The following is a 21725-nucleotide window of genomic DNA, read 5'->3' on the forward strand; positions in this document are numbered from 1 at the left end:
GTGTGAGGCAAACGTGCTAACTACTAAGCCACCGTGCACCCATTACCAAATTTATAATTCATAGAAATATTTGCTGCGTCCATATCCAGAGCACAGTCCACCAGTGGAGACCCCTACCTTATGCTATAAGTCTCAACCATAATAGTTTCAGAATCAGCCAATCGTGTGACAGCAGCACAGTGCATAAAATCATGCAGATACAAGTCACACGCTTCGGTTAACGTTCACATCAAACATCCGAATGAAGAAAAATGTAATCTCTGTGACTCATTTCAGACCCTGCTGATCTGAGAATTTCACTCAAACAGTCTCTAGAGTTTACACAGAATGGTGTGAAAAACAAAATACATTGAGTGAGTGACAGGTCCGTGGGTGGAAGCGCATTGTTGATGAGAGGTCAGAGGAATAGAACCAGTTTGGTTTCAGCTGCCAGGAAGGATATAGTAACTCATATAATCTTTACAGCTCTTTACAACCGTGGTGAGCAGAAAAGCATCCCAGAACGCACAGAAGACCACATCAGGTTCCACTCCTGTCAGCCAGGGACAAGATTCAAAGCACTGATAGATGTGCTTGAAAATATACTAGACCATTCATAAAGTTAGAACTTGTAGAAGATGGCAGAAAACACAAGTCTGGTAAATAGGATACACTATATGGCCAAAAGTTGACACTTGACCATCACACACAGTCCCACTTTGTTCTTATAATTAGTTCCACTCTTCTGGGAAGGCTTTCCACTAAATATCGAGAACTTGTTGGGATTTGTGTTCTTTCAGCCACGAGAGCAATAGTGAGATCAATGCCTGACATCAGGCGAGGAGGCCTAGAGCACAATTGTCCAGTAGTGTTGAGGTCAGGGCTCTGTGCAGGACACTCGAGTTCTTCCAGTCCAACCTTAACACACCATCGTCATGCCGGAACAGGTTTGGGCCTCTTAGTTCAAGTGAAGTGGAACTGCAATTCTACAGCATACAAAGACCTTCCTCCGGGTACTCCGGTTTCCTCCCCCAGTCCAAAGACATGCAGGTAGGCTGATTGGTGTGTCCAAAGTGTCCGTAGTGTATGAATGGGTGTGTGAGTGTGTATGTGATTGTGCCCTGTGATGGATTGGCACCCTGTCCAGGGTGTACCCCGCCTTGTGCCCGATGCTGCCTGGGATAGGCTCCAGGTTCCCCGTGACCCTGAAAAGGATAAAGCAGTATAGAAGATGGATGGATGGATGGATGGATGGATGGATGAATGGACAAAGACCTTCTACACAGTTGTGTGCTTCCAACTTTGTGAGAAGAGTTTGGAGAAGAACCACATACGAGCGTGACGGTCAGGTGTCTACAAACTTTTAGCCTATATTGTGTACGAGGGCTCATCTTGCTGGGTTGGATTTGAATTTGTCTGGACTTTGAATTTGAGCGTAACGCACCAAATCCGAAGCTCAGAGTGGTGTTGTGTGTAGGCAAAGTAGTTCTTTCCATAAGGCACCAAACAGTTTTACTGCTAGTCTTCTACAGGAACGCTCCACTGGTGCTTTTGTTGCTTAAACTAACAATAACTAGGCCTAAGTAACTAAAATATAACCAATACGCATGATTTATGTCAAAAATGGCCGGCTAAAACTAAACTGAACTGAAATGAGTTGTCAATAAACAAACTGACAAAGTGTTAAACAGTATGCTAACTGTTTTATTTATTTATTTATTTTTACAGAACGCCATAATATTCTCTCTCGCTCTCTCTCTCTCGCACGCGCGCACGCTCGCTCGCTCGCACGCACGCCGTTCAGCGCCCTCTTCCGGTCGGATCCCGGAAGCGCAGCGCTTCCTCCTTCTTCCTGCTCTCCAATGTTCGTCGTCCTTCTCCTCCTCCGGCTCCATTTCGACGGGATTTTTCATCCTCCTAACCGCCCCGGATCAGGACACGACCGCGTCTAAGGTAAACGGGAAGCTCCGAGCTACGAGCCGAGACCGAAAACGGCGTGCTGTCTTGTTTTATTTAGGCGCTGAAGAAGGCGAAGAAGAAGAAGGAGAAGAAGAAGAAGAAGCAGCAGCAGCGCGAGCGCGACACACATATACACACAGAGAGAGAGAGATAGATAGAGAGAGAGAGAGAGAGAGAGAGAGAGAGAGAGAGAGGGGGGTGGAAGACTGGAAAGAGAGAGAGAGAGAGAGAGAGAGAGAGAGAGAGAGAGAGAGAAACTGACTTCACGCATCAGTTGCTGATAGTGGAGCATAAACAAACCTCGCGCGCGCCTCCAAAATTCCCCGCACAAACCAAAATAATGCGTGATAGATTGGCTCCATGAGTTATAATGCTATATGTGGATTTCTAGTCCTAAAGTCAACGCAAACGCTTTATTATTATTATTTTTAATGCTCTTGCTTTTGCGTCTCTACCCCCCCCTCTCTGTGTGTGTCCTTTAATTTTTATTGCTACTGCCTTCCTTTCCTTTGCACCCCCTTCTATATGCAACCCCCACCTCTTACTTAGTGCATGTGTGAATATTGTTGTCATTTAACCCAAAGTGTTCCCCCTTTTAAAGCAGGTCTGGACAGACAATGTGCTCCAGCCTCTGTGTATAATTAAGCCAGGAAATTGCTACTCTGTAGACCATCATGACCATGTGCACGGTTATAATGTTGCATGGAGTTCCTGAAGGCCATGCGTGAGCTCTGATGGATTAACGCGTGCATGCTTGAAGCAGGGTAGGAGTAGTGCTGTATGGTAGGGGGGGGGGGGGAAGAAGAAGAAGGAGGAAAAGAAAAAAAAAAAAAACCCAAGCCGTGCATGCATCATGTCCTTGCAGAATGACAACAGTTTGGTGTAAGTAATTGGATCCTGCTGGTCACGTCGCTCTCTCTCGTTTTTTAAATTTATTTATTTTTTCCCTCTCTCTCTTTTTTTTTTTCTTGATCAGTATGACAGTCAGGTTGCAGACAGGCTGAGTGAAGTTTGCGCCGTGGACGGAGGTGGAGGAAAGTGATGATGCGTATCCGAGAAGAGTGGTCCATCGCAAATGAAATATGAGTCACGAGCTCGCACCTGTGAACTGTATATACTGTACGCTGCGTGATATCTTCGCATTTCGTCATTCTTGGCTTCATGATGGTTTTTAGGTTACACGATACACAGGACGACCTGTGGAGTTCGTTTCTGCTGATAAACAATACGCTAGAGCTGGACAATGCAAATATAAATATAATAGAATAACGATATGACGATAAACAACTTTTCTCAAGTCTCAGAGATACTGTGTGTGTTTTAAGATGTTTTTGGAATTGAAAAAGATTTATATTTACACACTCGGATTGCAAGCACCGGATTGGATGTTATAATTGTGTGTTGTATTTTTTTAAAAAAGATTTGATTCTAAAAATTTATATATATATTCTAAAAAATGTTATATATTATTTATTTATTTATATTTATATAAATTATATAGGGCGCACAGTGGTTTAGAGGTTAGCACGTTTGCCTCACACCTCCAGGGTCGGGGGTTCAATTCCCACTGTGGCCCTGTGTGTGAGGAGTTTGTATGTTCTCCCCGTGCTGTGGGGGTTTCCTCGGGTACTCCGGTTTCCTCCCCCAGTCCAAAGACATGCATGGTAGGCTGATTGGCGTGTCTAAAGTGTCTGTAGTGTATGAATGGGTGTGTGAGTGTGTATGTGATTGTGCCTTGCGATGGACTGGCACCCTGTCCAGGGTGTACCCCGCCTTGTGCCCGATGCTCCCTGGGATAGACTCCAGGTTCCCTGTGACCCTGAAAAGGATAAGCGGTATAGAAGATGGATGGATCTATATAAAAATCTATACAAAACCTATATATCATTTTGTGTATCGTTGAAACGTTAATTGTTGTGATCTGATATTTTGCTCATGTTCGCCATATCCAGTCTGAATTTTTTTTGTGATTGTTGCGACCAAAAATGCTTGAATTTTCAAAATTTTCGAAGCGATTTAAAAAAACCCAAAAAAACAATTGCGGTAAACTTCTGGAATTGCCGAATTTGCGATGGCATGAAATTGCTTGTGCAACGATGTTTGTTGGCGAACGAGAGCTTTTAGCTGTACTCGTGCTCGACGCACACGCATCGAAGAGGGCTTCTGCTGAACGCAGGCTTCGCACCATGCATGTGGAAAATCTGCTGGGATTTTGAAAAATTGCATCCAAGTGTAGCAGCGTTTGCTCGAGTTTGTGTTCATTTCTGTGATTGCAACATTTTTTTTGAAAAAAATGGCGGAATCCGTTCCGGAGGGAAGTGTCGAACCATGAGCGTTCTTCTTCAGTGAAAAGCTATAGGAATATCTTCGGACCAAACTCTATCTAACATAAAATAAAGACGGGAAAACCATTTTAATGTCTGATCATTCATCGCCTTCTAACAGTGGAGTTTGCTGTTGTAGGAGTACTCGCAGTACTTCCAGTACTCACAGAAACGCGTATTCACCGCACTAACCAGAGTCACCTCGTCCTACACCGACACAAAAAGAAAAATGTTGATTTCTTTTTCCCCTCCTCCAGGTTCCTCAAGGGTTCTCTCCACGAACGGCTTCTCTCCACGAACGGGTTCTCTCTGAATGACAAACGCTCTTTTGTCGGGTTTTATGTAGAACACTTAATGGTTCCCCTGGAGGGACAAGTAAAAAAAAAAAAAACACAGCTAGATTTTAGCTCTTTTTTTTCTTTCTTTCTTTCTTTCTGCATTCGAGGCCCAGGACGTTCTCAGCAGGAAATGCTGGGTCAGATATCACAAGACCAAACAAAAAAATCAAATAAATAACAATCCGATCTGATTCTGGAATAAATCTAACTTCACATATCACAGTTGCTTGTAGCACATTGTAACGTGTTGTTAATAATAATAATAATAATAAATATTCTTTCTTTCTTTTTCTTTCATTTATTCTTTCATTCATTTTCTTTCTTTCGTTAATTTTCATTCTTTATTCATTTTCTTTCTTTTTTCTTTCTTTCATTTTCTTTCATTCATATTCTTCATTTATTCATTTTCTTCCTTTCTTTCTTTCACTTTCTTTTTTCATTCATTCGTTCATTTTCTTCCTTTCTTTCATTTTCTTTCTTCATTCATTCATTTTCTTTCTTTCTTTCGTTCATTTTCTTTCATGTGTTCTTTCTTTTTTCTTTCGTTCATTTCTTCTTTAATGTCTTTTCTTTCTTTTTCTTTCACTTTCTTTATTTCATTCATTCAATTTCTTTCTTTCTTTCTTTCTTTCTTTCTTTCTTTCTTTCTTTCTTTCTTTCTTTCTTTCTTTCTTCCTTCCTTCCAGCAGTTTGAGTGCAGACATTTTAAAGTGCTGTAATTAAAAACGGCTCGTTTTAAAGCCTAGCTGTTTAAGAAAGACATTAGATCAGTACCGCTATCAGACATTTTTATTACGCAGTGGATTTCAGTATCAGACTGGAAAAGGGAAAAGTAGCATCTCTGAGTTTTTTTTCCTCAGCGTGTAGACAGGCTGCATGCGTCACTGGTATTTTTTTTCTTCACATTTCTCCTTGCATTGAGTCGCATTAAAGCCTCACACCAGTTATATCTGCTTTTGTCTTGCGACACAACAATAAAAACCCTGAAATTATAAACCATCCAGTTATTTTTTTCTAGCCGTGCATCATGATATAATGTTTCCCCCCCCTTCACATCACTCACCTTTAAGACGCTGTAATACCAATGCTTCCCGAGCTCATGACCCTTTCCTTGTTTTGATCCGAGGTGGGGAAAAAAATGTCCGGAGAAAGGCAGAGGTCGGATGACGAGAGTCCCAGCACCAGCAGCGGCAGTTCAGACGCCGATCAGAGAGATCCTCCGGTAGCAGAGCCCGAGGAGCAGGAAGAGAGGAAGCAGCCCACACCGCCACAGCAGCAGCAGAAGAAAGCATCCAAGCAGTCCAGTAAAACCCCGGCCAAGCTGTCCTCCAGCGCCAAAAGGTAACTTCTTCCCACACACGTCTTCGGGGCGAACGACGGATTACAAGCCGCTCCCTTTTTTTACCTTATTCCCCGAGAATCTTCAGAAAGCCTTGTACACAGCGCAGGTTGTTGAGGGGTTATCCATTAACCAGGGCAATACTCAGAGCGATTATTAGGCTCATTACATGGTGCATAAAAGCACTAAGACGTGGTAAATGTGTAACTCCTTATGCTGTGGCTGTAGACGTGAGCTGACAGTGCTCACGTGCAGGAAATGTCTCCCGCGCTTCATTAATCATCACTAAAATCATTTTTATTTTGCTTTTAATATAGGATCCACAATGCCTGTATCTGATTCAACGTTTTTCTTGATTTAAAAAAAATAAAAAATAAAAAGAAAATCAGCGTAATATAGACTCACGGGTTCTAACAAGCCAAATAGCTCAGTGAGGATCATTGTTTCTATCTGAAACTCATCATTAGACGACAGAGAAGAGTTCACACACACACTCGCACACACTCAAACACTGCTTTAAACATACGGGTCGCATTAGTCAGAGATTAAGGATTGATTGTAGAGTATATAATTAACCCTAGATGATGTTGTTTACACCACAGTGTGTTGGTTAATTAAGTTTCTATAACAGCAGCTCTGACAGTAGTGACAACTGCAAGGCATATATATATATAATGTATATAATGTAACTGATATGTTTCTGTAGTAACAGCTCACACACATTCTCATAAACAGATTAAAAATGGTTGAAATTGTTTCTGCCGACGAGACGTTAACGCGTTTGCTTGTTTATTTATTTATTTTGCGTTCGATTTTGGTTATTTATTTATTAATATATATATATATTTTTTTAAATTGGTTTTACGAAAGGGAAGGTCACATACAAAGTTTCTGGCATAATCCCACGTCGGACAGGACCAGAAACCCGACCCGTCCGTCAGGAGACGTTTAGTTAAGGTTTTTGGAATGAGTCCCCATCGTCCGAGAGCTCGGTATCGCTCGGAGGTAAAGCTTTGAACTTTCCGACATCTTCAGGACAGACGAGTTTGCAGGACAGCTCTTACACGACATTAAATCTAACTAACTGTCTAAATAAATAAATAAACACATTTAAACACAGCACGACGTGTCATTCTTTAATAGATAGCACCGTTGCGAAATCGCTGTAGTTTAAGAGTAGTGATGAAACACTTACACGTGGGCCGCGCGAGAGATTATTGGAAAAAAAAAGAATAAAATTCCCTTACATTAGATTGCATTAGATTCAAGCTGATATTAAAGTTTGTGTGCACCTCACCTTCACACTCATATGTGTTTGCTGAACATCGCGTTCCAGATTTATTCCCCCTTTGCTGTTATAATGAGCTCCACTCTTGTGCGAAGGCTCTCCGCTGTATTTTGGAGCGCAGCTGTGGGGATTTGTGTTCATTCAGTGACGAGAGCATTAGTGAGATCAGGCACCGATGTTGAGGAGTGAGGAGGTCTGGGGTGCAGTCGGAGTTCCAGCTCATGCCAGATATGTCCACTGGGGTTGAGGTCAGGGCTTCGTGTGGCGTTCTTCCAGTCCAACTTTGGAAACCGTGTCTTCGTGGAGCTCGCTTTGTGCACTGGCGTGTCGTCATGCTGGAACAGGTTTGGGTCCCTTAGTTCCAGTGAAGGGAAATTGTAAAGCTACAGCATACAAAGACGTTCTCTACACCTGTGTGCTTTTACACTGACTGTACTTCCCTGACCTCTCTTGGAGAACTAAGTGCTTTCAAACCGCACATAATATTTATTTATTTATTCTTATTCTAATTCATTTCTTTCTTTCTTTTTACATTTTTTTTAATCAAATGTCTTTTTTTATTTGATTTTATGGGCGATTAACATTCTAGGACTGAACTCTGATGCTGTTTCCTATCACCGAGCCGCTCGTCATCACTGGAGTCGGGGAATAAAAGGAAAGAAAGGAGCACACTCGTCTCAGAAAGCTCGCAGGCCCTTCACGTGTGGGAAGAAAGGGCGATTAAACCGCGCTCCCTCATGCTGAAAACATCCCAAATCCTGCCCTCACGCACTCCTCGCTCTGCCGCTAATGCTTTCGTGACAGTCCCTCAGAGCTCCTGTCAAATACTCAGAGTCCCCCCCCACCTTCTTTTCCCTTCCCCACCCTTCATTTTGTGCCTCATTTACATATAAGCTTGCAAAGCCGACCTTTTGTGCTTAAAGTGAGTGGAACAGCCAGAGGCGGGGCCTGGGGTGAGGGGGGCGTGGCCTTTGGATCAGAAGTTCTTTCCTGAATTTTTTTTATTTTTATTTTTTTCAGATTGGGCTCCGGCCTGCGAGAACAAAGAGGCAGCAGCCATGTTAGCTGGAGCGAGGCGCGTAGTTAGCACTGCTCTGGTAGAGGGCACTCGAAATTTCGCGACTGCTCTCTCTCTCTCTCTCTCTCTCACACTCTCTCTCTCTCTCTCACACACACACACACACACACACACACGGATCTGACTCACCAATAATCCCCCCCCCCATCCCCTCCCTCTGTCTCCTTCTGTCCCCTGTTCCTGTCCCCCCCCATCTCTCTCTCTCTCTCTCTCTCTCTCTCTCTCTCTCTCTCTCTCTCTCTCTCTCACACCCTCTCTCTCTTTCTCTCTCTCTCATACAGAATCCAGAAGGAGCTGGCTGAGATCACTCTGGATCCTCCACCCAACTGCAGGTAGGCACTTTATTGCTCTTTCAAACACTTTTACGGCTCTTGTTTGCGCTCGAGAAGCCGTAGAGGAGCATTTCCATTAAACGCCAACTGCTGCCGTGGCTTTTAAACTCGACACGAGAGCTGAGAAACTCCACAGGACGGAGTTTTATTTTCATTGCTGGGTTTTATTTTCCCGAACGTGTTCACCATGCTGCGGTGGTGTTGTTGTTGTTGTTGTTGTTGTTGTTATTATTATTATTATTATTATTATTATTATTATTATTATTATTATTTTGAAAGGGCTCACTGATGGATGAAACGTGTTTTGGGTTATTGGTTTTAAGAGTTCGTGTAAACTGTGAAGGTGCACGTGTAAATCAAATGGACACAGTTCCCTATTTATCCTAATAGAAGCCAATCAGCCAGTTGTGTTCAGACCTTCTAGTTAATAAGTAATAGAAATCTGTCGCACTACAATTTTTCTGTGTGTGTGTGCATATCTGCTTCAAACCACTTCACACCGACTCGCCCAATGTGTTTTAGGACAAGGCGCGACTTGCTGTGATCTATAAACATGAACGAAACTTTGCTGTGTAGCTGAATGAGCGGCCATCTTGGACAGTCGTTTTTTTTTTTTTGAATGACGTCATGCGCTGTCGACTTATACCGCTACTGTTCTATTTGAGGTGATATTACCTTTCTAAACTTCACACACGAGACGATAGAGTACACAGTGCATAGTGTAAGTGTATAGTGCGTCATTTGGGACGCAACTTTAGTATTTACTCTCTGATGTGCGTTTTTGGAACAGAAGTAATGTAATAAGTAAACGCGTCCCCTGTCGTGCGCAGACCGATTATTCGATAATGAGATTCCTTGACAGCGATTTTCATAATCAATTATTATCGATTTTATCAATGAGTTGTCACAGCTCTAGTTGTTCCGCAGAAATATTACGACGCAACTACGTCTTTCTGCCGAAGCAGCGGCCGTTTTGCATGTCGACACGTGGTAGAAGTCTTCGAAAATTTTACCAGTCGCGATTAAGAGCTAGACGAGGACGTGAGCGATTTTTACAAGTCGGAGTCTCGTAATTACAGCGATTACGACATGGCGTGATCGCAGGGTTTTTTTCCCTCTCCGCATTTTGCCATTAAGCCCCGTCTCCTACGGAATATTAGCAGGAAGCTGGACGTGATGCAGATGATGATGATGATGATGATACATTTCCAATCTTCCTGCTGTTTTATATACGGAGCTCCTATAGGGACGTTTGTGAAACAAAAAAAAGAATAATTGAAAATCATTTTGGGAAAAAAATACATTTGACGTTTTTGTGTGTGTGTTCTCTCCGTACGTACATGACATTTGTTGTATCCGATTGCGTTGATTTGTGCCCACTGAGTTTCTTTGAGTATGAGGTTTTTAAAAAAAAAAAAATTTAACCCAGCAGCTTGCATGGACTTTCAATCAACATGGTTTGAGGCTTATTTCCTGCACCAGTGTTGTTTTAGACTCTCGTGTATGCAGTTATGAATCGTACACTGCTCGTATTGTGTACAATGTAGAGGTATTCATGAACACATTAGCTGTTGTATTAACGCCTGCTACCTGAGTTTGATTTGCATGTTAAATAACGCCGCTAACACTTTTTTTTTTTGGCTGTGTTTTGTACGTGTTAATTGTCCTTAGGTGTTATTCGACAAGGCCATACTGTGTGAATGTAGCCAATTAGACTGCTTTCACACTAAATGTTTTTGTTTTCTTTCTTCTCAACGTGGGGGTTCTGGTTTTTAGTATCATTAACTCCTGCATCCCAATAGATGGAGAAAAAACAGCACTTTAGACAGGTCAAACAGATGATAAAGAAAAAAAGTTCAATCCATTTTTGGACAAGGTTGGAGCTAAGAGTAGGGGATATGAAGTCTCGAGAGTCCCGAGAGTCTCCAGATGTATGTACGCAAGCACCACGCCTACTTCTTGGTTGGTCCACAAGACTTCCGGTGTTTTTGAACGTGTTAAGAAGTTCAGCAGCAGTGCGTAATCGGTGTGTGACGCGCTCGCCATGTTTGCCGTTTAAAGTCCACCGCATGTACAAAAATGGATATGTACAAGTCCTGGTGAGATTGCAGGGGTGCGCCAGTGATCCTCTCGGCAGTCCTTACCGTATATTGAAGCTTCCTTATGTCTGATTTGCTGGCTGAACCAAACCATTGAAGCGATTCAGTGATCTCTGATCAGTCGAAGTGTATGAGCAGCTCCTGCGCCAGGTGGAACTTCCTGAGTCAGCGGAAGAGGTACGTCCTGTGCTGGGCTTTTTTCACTGTGGAGTCAGCGTAGGTGCCTTACTTCATGTCCCGTGAGATTGTAAAGCCCAGGAACCTTGAGGGACTCCACGACTGAGCCCGTGTCTTCTTTGTTCTGCCTTCTTTCTGAAGTCCATTGTCATCTCTACTGTTTTGAGCATGTTTGGCTCCAGGATGTTTTGACAGCACGAGGCAGCCAACTGTTCAACCTCGTCTCTGTAGTACACAGACTCGTCACCTTCCTGGATGAGGCTGATGACTGTACTTCAGGAGTTTGACAGATGGGTCTGTAGAGATACAGTCAATTGTATTCAGGGAGAAGAGCAGTGGGGAGATACATGCGTACGGTTAAACGGTCTCGTTTAGCAACAAACGTCACTGCGAGACAATTGCAGAATTGCAGTTGCAATTCCGCCGATTCAAGTAATTTTCCGCAAGATGAAAAAAATAAATAAATTGAATCGCAAAAGCTCCGCAGGGTGCGTCTCAAATGTGGAAAAAATCTGCACCAAAATTGGGTATTTCTAGCCGTGATAATCACAAAAAAAAAAACCAACCCCAAACCCTCCTGTACGGACTGTAATGCCGAGCCCTATTTGGAACGGTACAAAATGTGGAAAGGTGCAAGGGGGCAAATACTTATGCAAGGCAACGTAGATGCAAGTAAATGACAAGGCAAGTACAGTTAGAGAACATCTGTCAAATGGTCCTTCTGTTAAACTAATATTAAAGTCCCAGAGAAAAAGGAATTCATTGCTTTAAGGATGTTCTAGTTGGCCTTGTGTGAAGTGGGCGTGGCCACTTTCTTTAACCTTCGTCATCGTTGGGGTTTTAGTGTTACACGTCTGAGCCGCCCGACGAGAGAATGGTTAACCCATTCATCCGCCTGTGTGTCACCACGCAGCGCTGCCGTTACTGTTTACACTTCCTGTCTTCAGGCAGCTACAGGAAACGTCGTATTCACAATACGTCCATGTAGTCTGGAAACATGAGCTGGGTAATATCACAGTTCATCCCGAGCCTTCTCCACGAGCTTATCAGAAACACCGGCAGCACACCTGACAAATCCTGCACTACTGTCAACACACACACACACACACACACACACACACACACACACACAGCGACAGGAACATACAACACTGCTCATTAGGGTACTCGTCATTACCGATACTCATAAACCGACACCGAAATAAGTAACATTAGTACTGTTTATTGTTGGTCGCTGCTGTCTGTACTTCTAGCGATGGACAGTGTGAGCATGCAGAATAATATCGGTGTGTTCATTAAAAATATGACTCACGAGACCTGGAGAAAGGGCGTATACGAGACTCGGTGCTCAGTGCTCGCAGAACTGAATTGCTCGCTCTCTCGTGTTTCTCTGTTGCACTTACACACAGGACATTGTCTTCAAGCGTGCTGTTATCACACACATACATCACATATCACATTATATATAATGTACACATATCATACCTACAGTGGTGCTTGGAAGTTTGTGAGCACCTTCAGACTATTCTGTACATCTCTGCCTATCTGTATTCTCATCCCATTGATTGAAAACACCTGACTTCTAATTAAACTGCTAATCCTAGAGGTGCACATACTTTTGCCACCGACAGATGTGTAATATCTTTTTCCACAATAACTATTCAACCAGGTGTGGTGTTTCTGTCTCGTTTGTTTAATTGGGTTCTCTTTGTCTATTTTGAAAATCTGATGACGTGTCCGGTCGTGTTCGTGCAGATCGCAACGGGTTCAAAAACTTTCAAGCACCACTGTCTCATCATTTTTTTTGGCTCTTAGTATTAAGTAGTGACACACAGAGCTGCACTGTCCTCCTCGCTGTTCCAGGAAGTAAATGCCCCCCAGTACACTCGCACTGATTTTTCCCATTTTTCAATGATGTGGTGTGTTTGTATGTATGTATGTATGTATGTATGTATGTATGTATGTATTTATTTATTATTTTTATATGTGAGAGAATTCGAATGTATTCTTTGTTTCATGCAGAGAATATAATGATTTTTTTTTACTATATTTAGGGGCCAGGCACTGAAGCTGTGCAGGCGCTTTACAGTAATTCATCATATTATTTAAAAATTGAAATAAAGACCTAAAGCAATCCATACAATTGTTGGAGCATAATACAGTGTGACCTGTAATTTCTGATACACTCCTCAATTTACTGAACGCCGCCGCCGAGGGCGACGACGCTAAAGAGAATCTCCCCCAAATTACAGCAGGATCAAACTGAGACTAAAACAGGGAACTCTTTCTCTCTCTGTTTTCCTCTGTCGCTGTCTCCTGCTCGTCTTTGCATCTGCTTCTCGCTCTGTCTCTCTGTGCAGCTCTGTCTTCATCTCAGTCTGTCTTTGCATGTCTCTTTCTGCCAATTTGTCTCTGTGTGTGTGTGTGTGTGTGTGTGTGTGTGTGTGTGTGTGTGTGTCTCTCTCTGTCTCTCTCCATGTCCCCTGTCTGTCTGTCTGTCTGTCTGTCGTTCACTCTCTTTACCTCCATGTCTCTTACAGTCTCTGTCTGTTTTATTCTCTATGTATCTTTTCTTTGTCTTGCCTTGTGCCCCTGTCTCTCTTTCTGTCTCTCTTTCTGTCTCTCTTTCTGTCTCTCTTTCTCTCTCTCTTTCTGTCTCTCCCTTCTGCCTCTCTCTCGTTCTTGCTTTGTCTCTCTTCGTCTCTGTTGCTATGTCTGTCTATCTGTCTGTCTGTCTTTCTATTTGTGCTGGTCCTTCTCTCTCTCTATGTCTCTCTTTCTATTTGTGTCTGTCTTTCCCTCTATCTTTCTCTGTCTTTGTCTTTCTATTTGTGTCTGTCTCTGTCTTTCTGTCTGCCTCTGTGTCTCTCTGTCTTTATATTTATCTGTGTTTCTCTCTGTCTCTGTCTGTATTTCTATTTGTGTCTGTCTTTCTCTCTGCCTTTCTATTTGTCTGTCTTTCTATTTGTGTCTTTTTCTGTCTGTCTCTGTCTTTCTATTTGTGTCTTTTCCTGTCTTTCTCTGTCTTTCTGTTTGCGTTTGTCTTTCTCTGTCTCTGTCTTTCAAGTTGTCTTTTTCTGTCTGTCTCTGTCTTTCTATTTGTGTCTGTCTTTCTCTCTGTCGCTGTCTTTCTTTTTCTGTCTTTCTCTGTCTGTCTTTCTCTTTGTCTTTCTGTCTGTCTGTCTTTCTATTTGTCTGTCTTTCTCTCTGTCTTTCTATTTCTGTTTTTTTGTCTTTCTCTGTCTGTCTTTCTCTTTGTCTTTCTGTCTGTCTCTGTCTTTCTCTTTGCGTCTGTCTTTCTCTCTGTCTCTGTCTTTCTATTTCTGTCTTTTTCTGTCTCTCTATCTTTCTATTTGTGTCTGTCTTTCTTTCTGTCCATCTCTTTCTTTCTCTCTGTCTATGTCTTTCTGTCTGTCTCTTTCTCTCTCTTTTGGCCTCTCAGCCTCTCTCGCTCTCTAATGCATCCACTTGACTAAAGTGAAAATGAAAGGACATCTATCTTTTAACAGCGACTCTGCTTTGTTTATTTGTAAATGTAGATGCAGGTTGAGCCGAGTGAGAGCGGACAGATGTGGACATCCTGGGAAACTGTTATTGTAGCCAGGAAAAACAGAACGATAGGGATGAGAAGATCCGCTTATTAAAGTCGTGTGTGTTTTTGAATTCAATAGAACAGCATCTGTTTAAGTCAGATTTCTTTCTCCTGGAAAACAGCTGTCTGGCTGATTCTTACTAATTTATTAAGAGTGACACTGCCAGCATTTCTGAGCTAATTAATTCAGTGCTGTTCTTTTTTTTTTGCCAATATAAGTATACACATGTAGAATGTAATACTCGCATTCAGTATACAACACGTAAACTCTGTGGGAAATTAATATTAAACACCGTCCATGTGTAATAGAAGAAAGATTATAATGTGCACAGCATGCTGTATATCATAGCTAATCGGATATAAAGTGTACAGCATGATTTATATGGTATGAGATCGGATATAAAGTGTACAGCATGATTTATATGGTATGAGATCGGATATAAAGTGTACAGCATGATTTATATGGTATGAGATCGGATATAAAGAGATGGAATATGAAGTGTACGGCGTTCACGCGAGATCAGATATAAAGAGATGGGATATGAAGTGTACAGCGTTCACGCGAGATCGGATATATAGAGATGGGATATGAAGTGTACAGCGTTCACGCGAGATCGGATATATAGAGATGGGATATGAAGTGTACGGCGTTCACGCGAGATCGGATATATAGAGATGGGATATGAAGTGTACAGCGTGATTTATATCACACGAGATGGGATATGAAGTGTACAGTGTTTTATTTTTCTCCCATGATGCCACCCTCTATAGTGCATTTAAATGCAGAAAATGACGCTCATGAATTTGTGTCTGTGAATGTGCAGATAAAGTGTGAAGGTTAATAACGGCTGTAGTTCAGTATTACAGCTTATTTAATCCTCCAGACTCGCGCGCTTTCCTTTCTGTCTCTTTTATCAGACTCAGAATAAGGACACACTGTAGATGATGTAAACCACGGCAACTTCATTAAAGAAACATTTAAAGTGTCTGTCATTGCTGGAATTGTGGATTTGAACACTTGCTTTGAAACAAGATCCGCGCGATTCTGCTGAATACACACTCAGTTTCCACATCACGCAAGGTTTCATATCCACGTTCCGTTAGATTTATCATTTCTACAGTAAAACACGGGCTCTCCTTTGTTTCGGCTCTTCCTCGCTGTCCTCTTTCGTAAACTCTGCTCACGTTTCGTGTGAGTACGAAGACTGACCAGTACGCGAGTGTGTGCGCTAGGCTTGCGCGATATCGGGTCTCCCCCAAAAATATCGCGATAATTGATTTAATCGTCCACAATGGTTAGCCGGAAAAAGAGAAGAGGAAAACGAGCAGTTTTACCTTTTTAAGGAAAGTTTTAAAGCGCACCTGTTATGCCTCATTTTGTTTCTCATACAACAGATGTACACGCATCCGAGGTCAAAAAACACGTTAACGTGCTCATAATTTAAGCTGCAACATTACTTTGTTTCCCCCCAGTGTCACAAACGACTCGTTCTAAACTCCTCCTTTCAGAGAGCATACTCTGCTCTGATTGGTCAGATGTCCCAGTCTGTTGTGATTGGTTTACTGCTGTCAGCGTGTTTTGGAAAGGAAAAGCCCACTACCATAACGAGTTTCAGCTCGGTCTGTCAGCGAGCAGCAGATGAAGACCAGAGGCGGGGCTTGTTGTTACGAACCTACGTAGGTTAGTACAGGAAGTAAGTCTGGAATCACTAACGAATCGTTTCAGCTGTTCAGAATCGATTCCTTAGTTTGGGAGTCAATAAGTCCGTTTGTCGTGTGCTTTGATTTTTGTAAACTTCGCAGACTTTTTTACATTCACAAACAGCTACATATATAACACACTACATGAAAGGGAATATCTGAAAACCCATAGTAGGTGCACTTTAAGGAATGCGCAGTTGTGCACGATTAGTCGTATGATGTTGGCCGACATTTTGACGCTCTTGACGCTGCTCAGTGTCGCGCACAAGACTTTCGGATGATTCGAGATTGACGTCTGGTGGTCTAATGTAATCCGTGATATTTCTAGAATCTGTGATGTCGATGTCGTGGCAATGTAACATCATGTAGAACGATAATATCGTTCTTGGATGCTCTCGCAGATGTATAAGTTCGGCCCTCGAGATGAGTCACACAACTAAAGAGTTGTGAGGCAGGAACATGTTGATGTGTTGTGCGTCGACATTCACATTGGCGTTTGTTCGTGTAAATCATCATCTGGCACATCTGGCACTTCAGCAGCAGAAAGTGCTTTATCTGGGTGGCTATGTATCACTGCGGCAGGTGTTTACAATCAGGGTGAAAAATCCCCCACAAAGGCCACTTGCAGAGATTTAGCTGTTCTTGCAGTTTTTCCCGACACTTCTGGGATGGGAGAGGTGTGTGTGTGTGTGTGTGTGTGTGTGTGTGTGTGTGTGTGTGTGTGTGTGTTGGGGGGGGGGGTGCAGGATACAGCAATCATAGAAGAATGATATAAAAAGAGTGTTGTCACCAAAACCATGTATTGGATATGTATGAGATTACAAGCAGCTCAGTTCTGATTTGTAAGGAACGTCGTTTTTTTATTTATTTATTTTTTCCTCAGGAAAGAAACCCACCCTGCTAAAACATGTGCTCGCAGATCTGTGCCACTTCAACCCTGTACCGTGAACGTAGTCTGTGATTTACCGCTCATATCCGCCACGTGAAGCTTGGTGTGACCAATTCAAATTCAGGCCGCGTGCAGGAGGGCGAATGTAGCGCTATGCAAAACACGCAGCGGAACCCAATTGTGATTAAAGATAGATGGGAGAACGAGAGAGAGAGAGAGAGAGAGGGGGGGGGGGGGGGGGGGGGGGGAGAGAGGGAGGGAGGGAGAGGGAGGGAGAGAGAGGAGTATTGATCCTGTTCTGCTGCTTCAGATGAAAGTAAAAAACGATGAAAATTTGATTGTGTTTACGTTCAATAGCCACGTTATCAGTTAATCATTTGTGATACGGGTGCTGTTCAGTCATCTGATGAATGTAAAAACAGCATTCTGTGTGTTTTAACGGGCATCTGGCGGAAGTGTGTGATTGTCCTACACTGTTTCATCCTCTCTTTGTGTGTGTATGTACAGTATCTCACAAAAGTGAGTACACCCCTCACATTTTTGTAAATATTTGATATCTTTTCATGTGACAACACTGAAGAAATGACACTTTGCTACAATGTAAAGTAGTGAGTGTACAGCTTGTGTAACAGTGTAAATTTGCTGTCCCCTCAGAATAACTCAACACACAGCCATTAATGTCTAAACCGCTGGCAACAAAAGTGAGTACACCCCTAAGTGAAAATGTCCAAATTGGGCCCAAAGTGTCAATATTTTGTGTGGCCACCATTATTTTCAAACACTGCCTTAACCCTCTTGGGTATAGAGTTCACCAGAGCTTCACAGGTTGCCACTGGAGTCCTCTTCCACTCCTCCATTACAACATCACGGAGCTGGTGGATGTTAGAGACCTTGTGCTCCTCCACCTTACGTTTGAGGATGCCCCACAGATGCTCAATAGGGTTTAGGTCTGGAGACATGCTTGGCCAGTCCATCACCTTCTCCCTCAGCTTCTTTAGTGTGTTTGGGGTCGTTATCATGCTGGAATACTGCCCTGCAGCCCAGTCTCCGAAGGGAGGGGATCATGCTCTGCTTCAGTATGTCACAGTACATGTTTGCATTCATGGTTCCCTCAATGAACTGTAGCTCCCCAGTGCCGGCAGCACTCATGCAGCCCCAGACCATGACACTCCCACCACCATGCTTGACTGTAGGCAAGACACACTTGTCTTTGTACTCCTCACCTGGTTGCTGCCACACACGCTTGACACCATCTGAACCAAATAAGTTTGTCTTGGTCTCATCAGACCACAGGACATGGTTCCAGTAATCCATGTCCTTAGTCTGCTTGTCTTCAGCAAACTGTTTGCAGTATTTCTTGTGCATCATCTTTAGAAGAGGCTTCCTTCTGGGACGACAGCCATGCAGACCAATTTGATGCAGTGTGCGGCGTATGGTCTGAGCACTGACAGGCTGACGCCCCACCCCTTCAACCTCTGCAGCAATGCTGGTAGCACTCATGCGTCTATTTCGCCTCTCCTTTGGGAACCTGACCAGTATCTTAGCAGTTTGTTTCCGATCTGCGTCGTATCTTTATTCTAGAAAGATTCGTGTAGGCTTTCGACGTGCATGTGCAATTTCGCTTAATCGATTATTATATTCGTTTTTAAAACCACGATAAAGATCCAGGCGAAGAACGAATATCAGCGTATTCTGATTTGTGAATGTGTTATATGGTATTTTAAAAAAAATACAGTCCGTACAGGATTTCATGCAGGTTTATTGGTGATTGTCGCGGCCAAAAATGCTTATTTGCTGCGTCTTATTTTAAATGTATTTCAAAATTTTGTGATGCAACAAATTTGTGGAAATCTACTTGAAATTCACCGTGATGTTTGTTGGTAAAGGAGAGCTTTAAGCTGTACTCATGTCTGGTGCACGTGAATCGAAGAGGGCTTTGGCTGAGCGCCGAAGAGGCCCTGCCCCAAATCTGCGGCAAACCTGCGGCGATTTTTAAAACTGGCACGATCCTCCAAATATTGCGAACTTTTCTCGATTCTGCGTTCATTTCTGCGTTCGCAAAATCGCAAACTCCTGGAGGGACTGAAAGACCTAGTAAACATACTGAGACTGTCAACAACAGAGGCCACACCTCCTTCACAGAAACTGACAGACCAGAAGCCACACCTCCTTCACTTCTTAAAGTAATCCTTAGTGTAATGTTTGCATGATTATTCACAATACCATGTCCTACTAAAACTAATCTTGTAAACTGGGAAAGGTTTAAAAAAACAAACAACTTTTAAACTGTAACCGGTAGATAAAACCAGTGGCAGTTTGCAAGGACGCGGTGAAAAATCTGCCTTGCCTCGACTTTGTAGCTGCGTGTGTGTCTGAATTATAGCACGTGTGCATTTAATATGATTGGTGTGTTAATCTTATAATTGGAATAATAATAAATGTCGATTTCAGTTTTACAAGGAGAACAGTTCTAGTCATTTAAAAAAAAAAAAAAAAACTAGATCGATGGCATCCGCTCGTGTTCCCCGATTCTATCTATTCATTATCGATCTATTTGTTTAGAATGAAGGAGCCGTGCTAGCTGATAACGTTAATGCGGGCGATAAGCTTTCCCAGCGTCTCTCCTGTGTTCTGTCTTAGACGTGTGATGTTCCCAAGCCGTCGACCCCCATCACATTACTAGGCACAGATAAGAAGCAGGAACACGGTGTGATGGCGTGGCTGTTTGGCCTGCTTTAAAGATAACCGCACAGTGACACAGTGATAAATGGATCCAGTGCGTCTATTCCTGACACACACTCACACACACAGACGGACAGACAGGTTGCTCTGCTGAGCACCTTGACACACTCAAGACACTCTGTATGTGTCATGTATAAATAACGATCCCTTTCTTTGACGGAGCCTTTTCTGGAAACTCTCGGTCACTTCTGGAGACGTGTATTTGTGAAGGCTTTAGTGAAACACGATCCTTTTTCTATAGTTCCAGTTTTTTTCCTGACTGTATAAGCGCTGTGTGTGTGTGTGTGTGTGTGTGTGTGTGTGTGTGTGTGTGTGTGTGTGTGTGTGTGTGTGTGTGTGTGTGTGTGTGTGTTTTTAAAGCACTCGCGCATGTCTGTTTGTTCTGGGGTGAATATGTGGCTTGTAAAACACACATCAGCTCTCACTTCACACTCGTTAAACTTGTTTATTAGTCATTTGCTGCGTAGTGCTTTTGATCACACGGTTATTCCGGGCATTAGTTCTCTAAATGACAATAGGCCATGCTGCGTCTCTGTTCATACACATCTCTAAATATCTATATACTTTATTCCCTCATACTCCACTGTGTACCTCCAACATTATACACCTCCAAAACTCACTGTACGCCTCCCTAACTCACTATACACCTCCATAACCTCATTGTGCACCTCCATAACTCACTATACACCTCCATAAACTCACTGTATGCCTCCATAACTCACTGTACACCTCCATAACCTCACTGTACGCCTCCATAACCTCACTGTACACCTCCATAACCTCACTGTATGCCTCCATAACTCACTGTATGCCTCCATAACTCACTGTACACCTCCATAACTCACTGTACACCTCCATAACCTCACTGTACACCTCCATAACCTCACTGTACGCCTCCATAACCTCACTGTATGCCTCCATAACTCACTGTATGCCTCCATAACTCACTGTACACCTCCATAACCTCACTGTACACCTCCATAACCTCACTGTACACCTCCATAACTCACTGTACACCTCCATAACCTCACTGTACGCCTCCATAACCTCACTGTACACCTCCATAACCTCACTGTATGCCTCCATAACTCACTGTATGCCTCCATAACCTCACTGTACGCCTCCATAACCTCACTGTACACCTCCATAACCTCACTGTATGCCTCCATAACTCACTGTATGCCTCCATAACTCACTGTACACCTCCATAACCTCACTGTACACCTCCATAACCTCACTGTACACCTCCATAACCTCACTGTACACCTCCATAACTCACTGTACACCTCCATAACCTCACTGTACGCCTCCATAACCTCACTGTACACCTCCATAACCTCACTGTATGCCTCCATGACCTCACTGTACACCTCCATAACCTCACTGTACACCTCCATAACCTCACTGTACGCCTCCATAACTCACTGTACACCTCCATAACCTCACTGTATGCCTCCATAACTCACTGTACACCTCCATAACCTCACTGTACGCCTCCATAACCTCACTGTACACCTCCATAACCTCACTGTACACCTCCATAACCTCACTGTATGCCTCCATAACTCACTGTACACCTCCATAACCTCACTGTATGCCTCCATAACCTCACTGTATGCCTCCATAACCTCACTGTACACCTCCATAACCTCACTGTATGCCTCCATAACTCACTGTACACCTCCATAACCTCACTGTACGCCTCCATAACTCACTATACGCTTCCATAACCTCACTATACGCCTCCATAACCTCACTGTACGCCTCCATAACCTCACTGTACGCCTCCATAACCTCACTGTATGCCTCCATAACCTCACTGTACGCCTCCATAACCTCACTGTACGCCTCCATAACCTCACTGTACGCCTCCATAACCTCACTGTAT

At 43.1% G+C, this 21725-nt stretch overlaps 1 protein-coding gene across 1 annotated transcript in view; it reads left to right on the forward strand.

Moving 5' to 3' along the window:
- Nucleotides 1-1805: 1805 nt before the first annotated feature.
- ube2e3 (ubiquitin-conjugating enzyme E2E 3 (UBC4/5 homolog, yeast)) overlaps nucleotides 1806-21725 on the forward strand; it is a 65465-nt gene continuing 45545 nt past the window's right edge. Inside the window, exons 1-3 of the mRNA XM_017470756.3 lie at nucleotides 1806-1932; nucleotides 5727-5941; nucleotides 8587-8637. Of these exons, the coding sequence (XP_017326245.1) occupies nucleotides 5739-5941; nucleotides 8587-8637 (254 nt within the window). The 5' untranslated portion in view covers nucleotides 1806-1932; nucleotides 5727-5738. The remainder of the gene's footprint in view (nucleotides 1933-5726; nucleotides 5942-8586; nucleotides 8638-21725) is intronic.

The sequence above is a fragment of the Ictalurus punctatus genome, chromosome 6, assembly GCF_001660625.3.
Source record: "Ictalurus punctatus breed USDA103 chromosome 6, Coco_2.0, whole genome shotgun sequence".
NCBI classification, from domain to species: domain Eukaryota; kingdom Metazoa; phylum Chordata; class Actinopteri; order Siluriformes; family Ictaluridae; genus Ictalurus; species Ictalurus punctatus.